The following is a 13,923-nucleotide window of genomic DNA, read 5'->3' as shown; positions in this document are numbered from 1 at the left end:
CCCCAGCAGCAGCCTGCCTTGTCCTTCAGGAGGTCACAAACTTCACGCACAGCTCTGGATGTCATTCATTTGGCTTGCAACATCCCATGACAGCTTTAAAATGCTTTCTCCATCACTACCATGTGCTACGTGTATGCAGCAAATATTTCTTCCCCCTCCCCCCCCAGTGAGATTAATTCAGTGTCAGCCACTGGATTTATCATCCCCTCCCCGTGGGGCCAGGGCAGCGGCTGCTCTCGCTGCAGGCACAGGAAAGGGGGGACACAGATTTCAAGGCCATTTCATCTGCCTGGTTTGGGGTGCTGAGTTCAGAGCAGCAGGACCTACAGCATGTACATGAGCTGAGGAGGCACCGGGGTAGATGCTTGTGAAGGTGGAAGAACTTGGGGCTGACAGCCGGGTACCAGGCATGCCCCACGGTGCGCATTAAGCAGATTTGTGCCCGTCCTGGAGCACATGTGCCTCATTATTGACCCGCTTCAGCACCAAAACGGTCCCCCCATGGCTTTTCCACTGTCACCTCTCCCCACACACATGTCAAAGCCCCCTGAGGAGCCCACCAAGTCCCACAGAGCCACACACTTGGACAACAGGAGGAGGCTGCAGGGCTGAACTCGCCCACACTGCCCCTGGATCCCAGACACACACCCAGGGAATTATTGCTGGCAGCCTGTGCTGCGGGGAGAGCAACGGTGTCCGAGCCAGAGCCCAGCCCTTATGGAGCAAAGTACATGGAGCAGGGAGGAGAGACTGGACTTGAGCAAGGGAAAGAAAAGGTTTAGAAAGAGGGGATTTGCTGCACTGAGCTTGTAAATGGAGTCCAAGCTGACAGCTTTTGTTCCAGGATCTGGAGACCGTAGGAAATGTGTAGGAAATGCCAGGCGGATGGCTGGGAGGATGCTGCAGAGACTGATCCCGGTCCCTTTGCACCCCAGGGCATGAGATCCAGCAGTCCCTGCCCGCGGGCACGAGTCCCCGCTCCTGCTCACCATTACACGTGTCTCTTCACATCCCGTTGTGGCCCCTCTCAGCAGCACAAGAGGCTGCTGAAATACCAGTTTCCAGTTTAGTCTCATGATGGCAGCTCCTTGAGCTGACTCACCCAGGGCAGCAGACGGGTGAGTAATACCCAGTACAGCTGCAAAGAAAACCCTTGCCTAAAATGAAGATCTCCACCCTGTGTCCCCCAGCATTTCATACCCAACCACAAAAACCCCCACGTTTGGGCTTACTTGTACAGCTTTAAAACCTGAAACCACTTCTTGATCGTGGCCTGTCTTAGCAAAACCCATCTTCTAATACCAACCTGGCAGTCGCTCCCAGCTGGAGGTGCCTGCGATGCCACCACGTTGGCCAACACGAGCTGCTCGCTGGCGAGGGCTGGCCCGGCTCGTGGCTCCTCCAGGAACAGCTGGGTCCAAACTCTGCCCCACGCCTCCTGCCACCTCCAGCAGTGCTCGCAAAGGCAGCCGGTGCTTCAAGCCGTAGCTCGTAGCTCCTAAGTCTCGGTGTCCATCACGTGGCAGAGATGCAATTTGAGTATCTACTGCTCAGAGAGCGGTGGGGAGTCCTCGCGGTCCCTGATGGAAGAGACACACATGCACACGGGGCAGGCGAGCACCGGCCAGGCTGGCTTAACCACTGCCAGCAGCACATCGCTCCAGCCGTAAAGGAATGAATGCAAACAAATGATTTGTTTAAATTTTGTTTGGTAATAGGTCGCATGAAGCAGCAATGCTCAAAGTAAAACCTGGCAGAATGGTGAGGAGGAGGAGGTGGTCTCAGTCTCTTCCTTCAGCTGGAGGCGAGCACGTACATACCTCGTCCTTCCAGGGTAAAGGCCTTCCCCAGCCCCCAGGGCTGTCAGCAAGATTTCAGGCTGATAGGAAATCTGTAAGCGGTACCTGCAGTTCCTGTAGTAACAGCTTTTTGCACAAGATCTCAAAGCACTGTAGAAATACTCATTACACCACGCTCCCGTGGAGGAGGGAAATAGCCACGTGTTCAGAGCGGGGAAGCAGGCACAAGGTGCCGTGAGCAATTTCTCAAATGAAGAGCCTAAGTCAATCCAAGAGACAGAATTGTACACAGCGGTAGAAAATCCGTCTATGCCGAAAGATTAACTGGATCCAACGCTAACTGCTCTCTGTACCCCACTTTTTCTTCAGTAGTATAACACCATCCAAGTATTGGAATGTAATGGGACCTGTCTGCTTTCACAACGGCAGCCTTTCTGCTGCACAGCTGATTAATTATGCAACCAGGGACCAGATCTGGAGACATACTAATGCATGACATTTCCTCCGGCCCTACTCCCACCCTCTTCCAGAGCAGCAGCAGACTTCCAATTGCACTTTCCTGCTTTAATATTTTAAATCTTCTACCTTAGCAGCAGCCGACCCTTCCACCCCCTCTAAACCCTTTCCGAAGTAGAGCGCAGCTCCCAGTTCCCATCAGGGAGACGGCAGCGAGTGCAGAGTATCTCAATCAAATCTGGGTTTTCAGGTTTTAATGAGCGAGGTGGGGATTCTCACCAGCATCTATCTGGCCAAAACCCGCAGCCTCCTGAACGGTGCTGTTCCGCTCAGCCTAATACCTGCAGCAGCCTTGCCCGACTGCGTGACTTGCCCAGCCTTTTGGCCCCACAGCTTCAGCATTCCCAGAATGTGCTTCACTTCCCATCGGCATGTTCCAAACACACCGAGAACACCATGATCCATCTCTTTATTTTAGCTCGCTCCTTCCCACCTCCCCATAGACCGCGCCAAGCTCTAGCCCAGAAGAACAGGGACATTCACCAAAAAAACATTGTAAAACGCTCACAGCTCCGAAGTCACTGATTTAGCTCACTAGTACCCATGTCGCGGAAAGGAATACTTCATTTATTCCAGCCTGACTCATCCTCTCACCATATTTTCCTTTTTCCAGGCAGCAAACCTCATGGCTTCTCTGCAGCTCTTACTTGTCCACACTAGCGGAAAAGACGCTTAGCCTGAACTTTGGAGCCAGGTTCTCATCAGAGTAGATATCTAAATGTTTCTTCCCTCAAGCACACTTCGCCGACTGATTTTTTTATTTTGTTTTAAATCATGAGTTTGCACCGACTGTTGGCATGAGAGCTGCACAGTGAGCAGCGCTGGGCAAGAGACCTGGAAACTTCATGCCATCTGTGTCTCTAGGATTATCTGTCTGGGAGCAGTGGGTAACTGGGGGGCATTTTACAACCGAACAGATCTGGTACAGCAGATCCTGCAGCATCATACAGTGGACTGATGGGATTCAGGACACCTCAAGAAGTCATTTAGTTCACAAACCAGGATTGATGAGGTTCCTACTGGGCTGTAACATTTACCTCTTAACGTTTTCCTTCTCCACCCACCTTTTGCTACAGAAAACAAACCCAAGTGCCTCAGCCAGCCTTAAAGTGCAGTAAAACAGCCCCGCGGGAGGACATGAGAGTGAAAAGGGACGTAGGACAGCAGGATCTGGAAGCTGTCGGCCCCAGCTGATCCAGGAGTGCAAGAGAATGAAGGCAGCTGGGGAGAGGAATGAAGCCACGCAAAGTTGGGATGTTACCTGTAGAGCTGCTTCTGAGTAACTCCCGCTTGACACGTCAGTGCAAACCAGACTCGTTTGCTCTTGGTAACCACAGAACCAGCGCCGGTGCAGAACGCTGCCTCCCTGCCCTGCCCAGAGACACCAACACACCTGACTCTGCCCACATCTAAGGAGTAACAGCTCTGGCCCTGCTGCTGGAGCACGCCCACGAGTAACAACTCCCACTTCTCCAGGGAGAAGCGCTACCAGGTGGCCCACGCCACCTTAGAAGAGTTCAGTCCTAACTGAACAGAGCAACCCCAGCATCTCAGCACACTTTAAAAAAGTTAAAATTACAGATTGCCTCTAATTAGAGACATATTTTAGAGGCAACAACTATGCTAATTCCCTCAACTACTACTTCTAGTAACAGGTTGCAACTTTTACAAGGATAACCGGTCTGGGAAAACCATCTGGGTAACACATCTGGGTAAAGTGTTAAGCAGCTGCCTCACTGGTTTACAACAGGAATTGCAAAACAGGCATTTTTTAGATTTTAACATCATCTTTTAGTTTCACGAAGTCAGTCAAGAGAAATCAAGCAACTAGTGTCACCAATGAATAGCCACGAACAAAATCCAAGTGATTTTGCTGTTTAATTCCCCCTCTCCCCTTCTAAAGCTACCAAGTCACCATCAAGTCTGCCTGCTCACATGCACACAAATGCAAACACACCTAAGTTTTGAGCTGATTTCTTTTTACTTCACAGTCTTGGCAAAACAAATCTGCATTCAAAAGTCATTTCACATTAATATATTAATCAAACATTTTCAAAATAAATATATTTTTTAAAATAACCATTTCTTTACATCACTGCAGTAGCAATTCTAGAAAAGTCAGTGCACAGACAGTAGCAATTAGATTAATTAGCTAGACAAAAAAAAGAAAACAGGAGGTGGACCATTTTTCTCTCCAAGCAGGCTGCATGCAGCAAGTCTCGGCAGTTTCCTAGCACACGACCTTTCTTCACACTTGCTGGGAAGGGTTTTCACTCTCACAGCTGTCAGACATCAGCAAAGTCCGATCTGTGCAAAGGTTCGCACGGCACAAAGTTTTACAACCTGGATTCCGATCAGTCCCGCAGAGGTTCTGCACACTAGAGTCATTGCTAATGAGATCAACGAATCAATGCTACAGAAGGAAAACGCTTGAATCCTCAGTCCAAGGAACCCACATTCAAGTTACTGGGAAGTAAATTCACAGCGGATCCAGGAACACTTAACAGCATTAAACAACATTCCAATGAGCAGCTCAGTTGTACCTAACAGCTTATTTCAACGTTTTGCATATTCTCTCCAGTGCTTCCAGGGCAGAAGCAACTCTTTTCTCCCTGTTAGCTATTAATTCACCAGTTAAATCACAGCAGTGAGATGCTTCACTGGCCAAAAAGTGTAATTTGTGTTACAGCGAAGAAAAAAAAAAAAAAGTGCATTGTAGACTATAAAGAGAATATTCAGGACTTAGTGATCTCAAGCCCACATATCTAACCGGAAAAAAAGAAAGACCAACAGAAAATTAGTGTTCCCATATGATCTGTAACTAGTTAGATGCTACTAATCAACCCTGTAACGAGTAGTATGTTTTCTTAAGAAGGGAAGCTTATCTGCATCATCACAGCACGAAAATTTGGAGGGCTACCAGACTATTTGCTACCATTGTCAGGAATGACTTAAGCTAAGAAAACCAAGGAAGTTTAATAGATATCTGAAAAACGTAATCGCTATCTATTTCCTTTGGGATCCTAAAGCTTCCCTTTTGAAGCCCTTTCTTGGTAGGAGAGGGAAAAGTTGCATGTGATAGTCTGGGTTGAGTGGAATACCCAGAGACATCCCTGTGTCCAGAGATGCTCTTGGCTGCACACTAAGTGTAAGACATCCCCCACCCCTCCAAGAGCCCTGTTCCCATGTTATGAGCATGTTAATTATCAGTTTGGAGCAGCTGCTTACTCTAAAGAGGTATAATTAAAGTGTCAAAAGAAACAGACAAAGGAAACAATCACAGATGAAGGGAACCTCCAGTTCAAGTGATGCCGCGCACAGGAAGAAGGGAATACTGCAGCAGGGCAGGAAACCCTCAGAGCTCTGCGAGGTAACCCAGGCTGCTGAAATCTCTCCCCTTGCTCTGCACATCTACCACTAGAGTCCATGAAAACTACATGCCCTGGGGGAAGGTTCTACTCCTCCGTGCTATGGACCATGCCCCAAGATTCTGCCAAAATGGGAAGTAAGAAAGCAATGAGTTGTGGAGAAGTTCTGTGTTAGCTTATTGGTTTTTCTTGTCCTCTGGTGGGAAGTAAGGAGGAGGGGGGTGGCTGGTCCTGAAATAAAAACAATAAAAGAATATCAGTTCACAGCTAAAAAAAAAAACAACCCCAAAAAACCAAAATCAATTCAGACAAACTTTGTCGCGTCACTGAGAAAAAGAACTGCTAAATACACACTTGGGCTCACACTGCAGACCCAGAATGATACAGGAACTCACCGTGGGTGTATAGACGTTATGTGGGTTGACTGGGCTGTAGTAAGCACTGGCAGCGGCTTCGGCAGCCTTCGCTTCAGCTGTCACAGAAAGAGAAGTTACAGATTTGGTGACACACAGAGAACTTTTACAATCAAACAAAAACTCCACATATTCCTGGTCATCAAGTGTTACTAACAGAGCACTATTTGATCAACGTGCAAGTTGCAAAATAGCTGCAACAAATAGGACAACTGAACATTACCTCTTCCAGTTGCCACAGGACTGTCAAGTCCAAAGTAAAACAGACCAAGATTTAGTTTGGAAATGTCACCTGGGACTTGCCTGTTAGCCAACAAATAAACAATAGCAGCTGTTTTGCCTGAATACAGACAATACCCCTTAAAAAGACAGTCAACAAACCATCCTTCTTGGGAGTGAAAACAAGACAAAACAAAAATCAGCACAAGTTTATACCAGCTTAGGGGATTCATGCTTTAAAGATGGCAATTTGTGAAGATAATCCAGATCCTCTGTTTCTGCAGAAAACAAAAATCTTGCACAACCATCTGGATCAGTGCCACTTTCCAAATAATAGTTCAAAGACGACTGGTTGGTTATTCAAACCAAAGAGAGAAGTTAAATCCTTACCCAGACAAATATCCTTACCTGTGAGAGATCTGTGGCCAACCACAAAAGCTCATTTTTTTTTTCTAAGACCATGTTCAAGATCGTTTTGATAAATCCCAAATGAGTGAAAATGAGACTGTATTTCCCCAGCTCCTTTCCATCATCTATTCCGCTGTTTCTTATTAAGCAAAATTAATCAGGTTAGAGTGAAACAGGGGAAAGGGGAGCAAAGCTCACCAAAGCCATAATTGCTAACTAAAACGGACCAGAAACACTTCACCATGAATTTCTTTCTATTCATCCAGCAGAGCAAAATTACCACTACAGGAGAATCACAAACTGTGTTTTTTCTGTCACAAGAATAAATCCAGTTGCAAAAATAGCTGCTAATGGTATCTACCCAAATAGAATCAGGCTGGCCTCCAAGCTGAGCTGGACTTACAAGGCTGGAGATGAGGGGAGCTCCCCAGTTCCTCTCCTAAACAATTTATACTTCTAAGCAGAGCTTCTAAGTTGACTCTTAAATTTTCCAAGAGGTAACAGACAAGAAACAATGTCTGTTTCATGAGTAACAGAACTGTTGTGAGCCAACTCACCCGAACACACCCCTTACCTGCAGAAGTGGGGGGCAGGTCTGGACCACTGACAGGGGGTTCCATGGGCCCTGGGTATGGCGGGGGTGGAAGCTGCATGTAACCCATGTCTCCATCCACCACAGGAGGGCCAGGATAAAACTCTGTCAGAAAAGGAAATAATAGAGGAAAAGACTTAACTCCTTTGGGTGGGTCACAGCATCCAGCCAAAACAAGCCAAAGGCAAATACCATTAAGCTCGGAGACAAAATCTGCACGAGGCATCAGATCCAATCTAAAAGACTAAGTAAAATTTGTGTTTCTTCCCCCTTCTACTTATTTTCACTCCTGCTAACTAGAATAATCCCCATCCTCAATTCCCAGACTTACCAGGAGGAGGTGGTGGGTATGGATAGACCCCGTTAGCTGCAGCTGGTGCGAATGCATAGGATCCATTTGGCATACAGGAATAGCCATAAGCTCCATTGGGTACTTCACCTCTGGAAACTGGAAAATTAAGGGTAAGTTGACCTCATCAAGACATCAAGCCTGCATCAAATGTACAAACTTAAAGAATCCTTACGTAAAAAACAAACAAGCTCCATCCCAATAAATCTGCTGGATGTGAAAAAAGTATTTTTTTAAAGCAAGTTCCAGATCCAGCCCGAAATTTGCGTGGATTTGATTCCAACTTATTGCAACCTGAAACTGCCCTTGCTGCGAGATGAAGGCAAGGCCTCCTGAAATACAGAATTGTCTGGCAGATGCTACCAGACTCCCATACCTTGCGATGCCACCTGCAGCATACGCTGCCCAAACTCAATAGCACCCCCAGCTGAAAAGGTCATCTTGAACGTGGCAGATCCTTCCCAACCACCTGCAGGGAGAGAAGACAGAATTCAGAAGCAAGGAGAAGCTGTTTGATGCTATTTAGCTTCCATGCTTTATCTACAGATGCCCTGTACATAATTCTTTAAAAAGCTTATCCCAAAGATTCAAGAAAAAAAGTGCTGATAAAGTGGCAGAATCACCCTATTAGAAAAATTCCCATTAAAGTATTTTCAGGTCAAGGGACACCTGAAGAAGAAACATCAATGAGGGAGACCCTCAAAAGCTTTCTAAAATTGTGCCTGTTACCACACCAGCTGCCAACAGACCAAGCTATCAGAAGCACTGGATTTGCTCTAGCTTTGTACAAGATTAGTGCAGAAGACAGGGATTTTGTTAATCCCGTTTGCTAAAGAGCCTTTGCAACTACACCTAACTGTCAGTTATAAATTAGTTTGGGAGTTTGAATGCCCAATGAAGCAAAGAGCTTAATGAAAAACATGGTCCACATAAATCCATTAGAGTCCATGGAAGATATTTCAAGTCAGGATAATAGTAATAATAAAAAAAAATTAGTGACATCTCATATTACAGACCAAAAAAAGAAAAACATGCACAGCCCAGAATCACGACAATGCATCAAAGCAGAAGCTGTGTCAGTGCTGGAAGAGGGGCACATAGATTGAAAAGTCTTGAGTTAAACCAGACTCTCATGGCTGTTAAAGCAACATTCTCATTACAAGAGATGGCCTCTGGGGAAAATTCACAAAGATTTAGCTAAAGCCATTTGCCTTTCACTCAGTTTACGGAGTTTGTTGTTACTGCTCAGGCTTCCTCTCACACTGGATGGTCCCGCTCTGCTCCTATACAGAAGCTGCAATACCAATTTCAGGTTTATAGACTGAAGTCTCCTAAGTGCTGCACTGTGATTTCAGTGCCACACCTAACAGACTAAATGCAGCCAGGGATGGAAGAGTTCACTGAACTTTGTGCCTCTGGTAAAAGGAGAGGCATGGAACAGTGATTAAAAAAAATCCTTCTTGAAAATGTCTACCACAACCTTCTCATTTAACGTGAATATGAAACTGTCCCTAGAAGATTTTCTTTTCCAACTGTCATTTTTACTGCTAAGATGCACCACAGCAACAGCACTCCTTCCCTTGAACTGCAAAAGAAATCAATAATGGAGAACAGCGCTCTCGAAACCTGCACTTGAAAACTCAGACTGATCCAGAAAGGATCATGAGTCTTTGGCACAAGAGAACCTGGATGCAGAATTAACAGGTTAACCCCAACTGACCAAAGCAAAATGACATCCTCACTCGTGCTGACTCTGCTCCCATGTTTACTCAGTGAGATCACTTGGCTGATTGAACTTAGTGTTTTGCAGAGGCCAGGAATGAGATCAGTTGCAGATCTGTTCATTGTAACTGCACCAGGGAACAGATAAGGGGAATATTTTTAACTGCTCATTTCAAAGAAAGAAACATATTTTAGCAGTACCATAAAAACCCATTTGGTCCGTTACACGATTTCAGTTACATTGTGCAGTTGAACCAAGATACAGAACATACATCTGTATTATACATACCTCCTGCCTCTGCTTTCACTGTCCCCTTGATATAATTTGCTCCAAAGACAGGCTGCTTAATCTCGCAATCTTTCAACAAATAAAAGGGCATCATGAAAGACTGCATAGCATCCTTTCCCTTCGATACAAAGATAACCTGAAAAGAAAACAACATTACGAAGGGTATGCAAAACAAACAAGAAACACAGCCCCCATTTATTATCTGAAGAGACCTTCCAATGGACTGAAGGTCCTAGTCAGTTCTGCAAGCCAAAAGCTACACCAAACAGCCACAAGGGTAAACTGAAGCCTCAAGGGAATAAAGCCTTCCAGGAAAAGACTACCCCTGCTCAGATAATACTCCTCCCAGCTTCCAGAAAACTCGCTGCTCCACACAGCTGTGATTTAGTAGCTGTGCTGTCACATCCAGCATTTCCAGACCATTGCTAATTTCCAATCTTGAAGATGCCTGATGGACTGACTACACAGCTGCCTGCATAAAAACTAATCAGATTTATTATCTTTTGACAAATAGATAGGATAAGCAATGAATTCATAATGCTCCCCAGAGGGAGAAGATGAGCCATACTTCAAGGGGTAGTAGATTAGCCTGACTTTCGTGTATTGAGGACATTTAAATACAGAATCACAAAGAACCCTTATCTCCTTACAGAAGATAAAGCCTTTTACTACTTACTCGGTAAGGAGTCAAGAAAACACTCCCTTTCTTGGTCCCTTTGAAGGCATCTGGCATAGGTTCGATATCACTGAAGGTAATTTCTATGTGATCATAGGTCATCAAAACACTGCAAAGAAGATGACAGAAGAGACACGGTGTTACAGTGTTATAGTTCAAGGCAGAAGTACCATATGCATGTAAGTTTACTGACCTACCAAAACTGCCTTTAACTTCAGGCCAGTGCTTGGCAGGCAAAATCAGTCTGGCTTGCTTGGTTTTTTTGTTGGTGGTAGTAACAACTTAAGTAGTACTGGCTGCTTGTTGCCAACCTTGTGTTCCCTGCTCAGTGTGCTGGCACAGCTACCACTGTCTGCGTAGCCAGGCAGTGAAGCTAGTCAGCTGAACCGATCAAGACTGCAATATATTTATTATTATTTTTCTTACATTGTGTTGCATTTCTTCTGGATCAGTTCCCTAATTTGGTTCACCACAAGTAACACAGCGGAGGAAGGACTGCTGAAGCAGGAACTGCTCAGGCTGGCTTATGCAACACAGCTGTTGAAGGTCTAACCACAGCTTAAGCACCTCTGTCACAAAAATATTATCAAAAGGAACTCTCCTCTCTTGCCGCTAGACTTCATTAACCCATGTTGTCTGCACTGACTCCTTGATTCTCAATTAGAAACTGACCTGATTAAAACCAGTGCAACACCCTTGCATAGATACAGCAGGTAACTTGTGTTAACTCTAATCCCTAAAGCTGGAGAAACCTCCACCACCTTTATCTTTGGCAGCTTACGTGTTACTATCCTCAGTCACTTGCCCTTCCCTTCTGCCAGCAAGTACCTGTCCCTCCAGCCAAAGCTCTGGAAGGGCACAGGGGCCGGCAGCTCTGTTCAGGCTACAGCTTATCAGCTGAAACAACCCCTTGCTGCCCCAGAGGCAACCCCTGATTCAAGGCAGGCTGACAACTGCGAACAGTAACACATTAAGCTGCCACGGTTGTTCCTTTCAATGAAAGCAGACTTCAGCTCCAGAGCCGATCTTACTAAGTTCTTCTAAGAAGGATCACATCCCAAATGGAAGTCAGGCGCAGAATTCCTATACTAATGTTTAACTGGCCTCATGGAAGGAAGCCCTGAAGAGTGAACTACTCCTTTGTCCCAGAAGCAGGTGACTGCCACGTCAGAACTGAAGAACACTGGCAGATACAGAGAGTGAGAGCAGCCCATTGCCATGCAGAGGCAGCTCTGTGGAGGCTTTCCGTTTCCATGGTTATATCCCAGCACCTTTACCCAACTCTGCTGCTCCTTTCCAAACACACAGAGGGGGGGTGTGCGCAAGAATCCCAGCAAACCAAACCACTAGCGCTTCCCAAGCGGGCAGCTGCTGAACAGAGGCACACTGCAGCACCCGAGCGCTCCCGCAGCACTGAGCGGCGAGAAAGGGGTGAGGCTTGGGTGCAGGCCAGAATCACCTGGCTGGGGGCTGAGCTCTGCCAGCCCTCCCTGAGCACTCGGGGAAAGGGCTGGGGCCAGCTGCATGGGCCAGCAGCAGGCAGGGGGGCAGGCAGGCTGCAGAGGGGAGCGGGGGGTGGAGTGGGGGGTGGCCGCGGCTGAGGCTTAGCAGAGCTCACCCCGAAAAGCCCCAGAGGGATACGTAAGGAAAAGGGAGGAAAACAAGCACAGCCACGACAGAACCGAGAGGGTTAAACCACCCCCTCCTTCTCCCCCCCAGGCCCCCCAGGGCCTCTTCCCCCGCACAACCGCTCCCCCTGAAGGGGAAGGAAGGCAGCTCCCGGCTATCCCCCGGCGACTGCGGCCGGATCAGGGGAGAAGAGGATAGCACCTCACTTCTCGCTGTTGTTAACGATGACGCCGCCGCCCTCCGAGTGGTTCCTGTTCAGCGCCATGGCCGCCGCCGCCGCCTCCTCCTCCTCACAGCGCCGAGCGCCCTGTGCGCCTGCGCGGGAAAAGGCCGCCGGGCGCCACGGCGGGAGCGGGGCATGGCGGGACTGGCCGCGCGGGGCATGCTGGGAGCTGTAGGCCCTCCCCTCCTCAGCAGAGTGTCATGGCGCCCGGCGGGTGGGCTGGCGGCTGACCCGGTTTGAGACCGGGTCCGCAACCCTTCCTCACTATCTGCATCTCCCTCGCTATCTGCATCGTCCCCCCACAAAGGCCCACCCGCTGCAGTCTCCAGCCCAGCCACCCCTGAGGAGACTCACAGCGTCCCTCTCCCACCATGATTTATAATCAATTTACTGAACTCCTGGAACTTCAATTAATTAATGAATTAATCCAGCTTCAATTAAGCTTCCTTAGTTTTCTAACTCATAACAGTACGGGTAATACAAAGAGTCAGTCTCCTTTTATGGGAGAGCTCTCATAACATGTTTATAAACGCATTAATCATCTGATTACATGTCCTGCTGACCATATATAATAAAATGATTTAAATTATTTGGAGCTTGCCTGAACTTGGCAGTGTTTTTTCTGGCTTTTCTGCTCGCAAGGGCACGCTGGCACAGCGCTGCTTCATGGGTGGGAGCTCACAGAGCACCCCAGCAGCATCCGCATTGACATTTTGTTTTAAAACACTGTATTTTGCTGTGGTTTGCACCTCATTTTTTATCTTGAAGACATTTCCTGGCCCTCTCACTAGCCGATAAAACATTTTCCCTAGGAGGCTGTCCAGTTTTGCATGTAAGAAGGGGATGTTCACACATCCCATGCAACCACAAGTGATTTTTAACGCTGTTTGGCAGGATCTTCCAGGGAAAAGCCCAGAATTAAGTGAAATGGAGATGAAATTGGACTTTCAGGAGGTGGGCAGGGCAGAATTCAGATGTTTGGTAGAGCAGAATAAAAATCCACCCCACGTACCTGGTGGTACTGCACATAAAATGAGGCTCAGCCCCCTGAACAGCGGAGATGCTTGCTCCAACAATTTTTCAATTCACATCTGATGCTCGTTTCATGTTTCACAGACTTGCAAATGGATTTTTGAGCCTGATATTGGCTGCTCTCCATACTGGAATCAAACGTGTCCTAAAATTACTCCTTTATATTGAAGAGTTTTAAACTGGAAGGAATAACCAGTCGCCCTATAAACAAGTTGGGATCGTGTCTGTCTGTCTGTTGGGAATCTGGGAGCAGGAAAATACCTGCAGCGTTTGCAAAGCTACCGTAAGGGTCTAATCTCCTGCCTCCAGGTGCACGAGCAGAAGGAACTCTCAAAAAAATTAACAATTGCACAAGTTCATTAAGTAGAGGAGCCCTGCAAAACTAATCAACTGTTCTGAAGGGTGCCTCATAGCAATAACTAACAACTGTGTATCAGTAATATACAAATACATATTAAGAGCCTCTATTACCCTAAATGATATCTTTTTATATGGATTTGAGCTGTTCCCTGAGGGGTTTGCAGCCCAGCCCTGTCTGCATGCCTGAGAACCAGAGGGGGGTGGGGGGAAAAGCAGAAAAACCACATAATGGAAACCAGGTTTAAATAAATGCAGTGACATAATCTATCCAGTTCTTGGCAAGAAAAGAGCAAGTTTGTGCTTTTCATATCCGCTTTTTCAATAAGCT

At 46.9% G+C, this 13,923-nt stretch overlaps 1 protein-coding gene across 1 annotated transcript; it reads right to left on the bottom strand.

The window, feature by feature from the left end:
• Positions 1-4,277: 4,277 nt before the first annotated feature.
• WBP2 (WW domain binding protein 2) lies at positions 4,278-12,319 on the bottom strand. Its single transcript, XM_040581312.1, is given in 9 exon segments — positions 4,278-5,904; positions 5,906-5,914; positions 6,079-6,155; positions 7,298-7,420; positions 7,647-7,763; positions 8,041-8,133; positions 9,676-9,811; positions 10,352-10,460; positions 12,187-12,319. Coding segments are annotated over 9 exon segments (768 nt in total). The 5' UTR covers positions 12,246-12,319; the 3' UTR covers positions 4,278-5,859.
• Between the last annotated feature and the right edge of the window lie 1,604 nt (positions 12,320-13,923).

This window comes from Falco naumanni, chromosome 1 (genome assembly GCF_017639655.2).
Source record: "Falco naumanni isolate bFalNau1 chromosome 1, bFalNau1.pat, whole genome shotgun sequence".
Taxonomy (NCBI): Eukaryota; Metazoa; Chordata; class Aves; order Falconiformes; family Falconidae; genus Falco; species Falco naumanni.
Note: the sequence above shows the minus strand (reverse complement) of the source record. Positions and strands in the feature narration are given on the sequence as shown.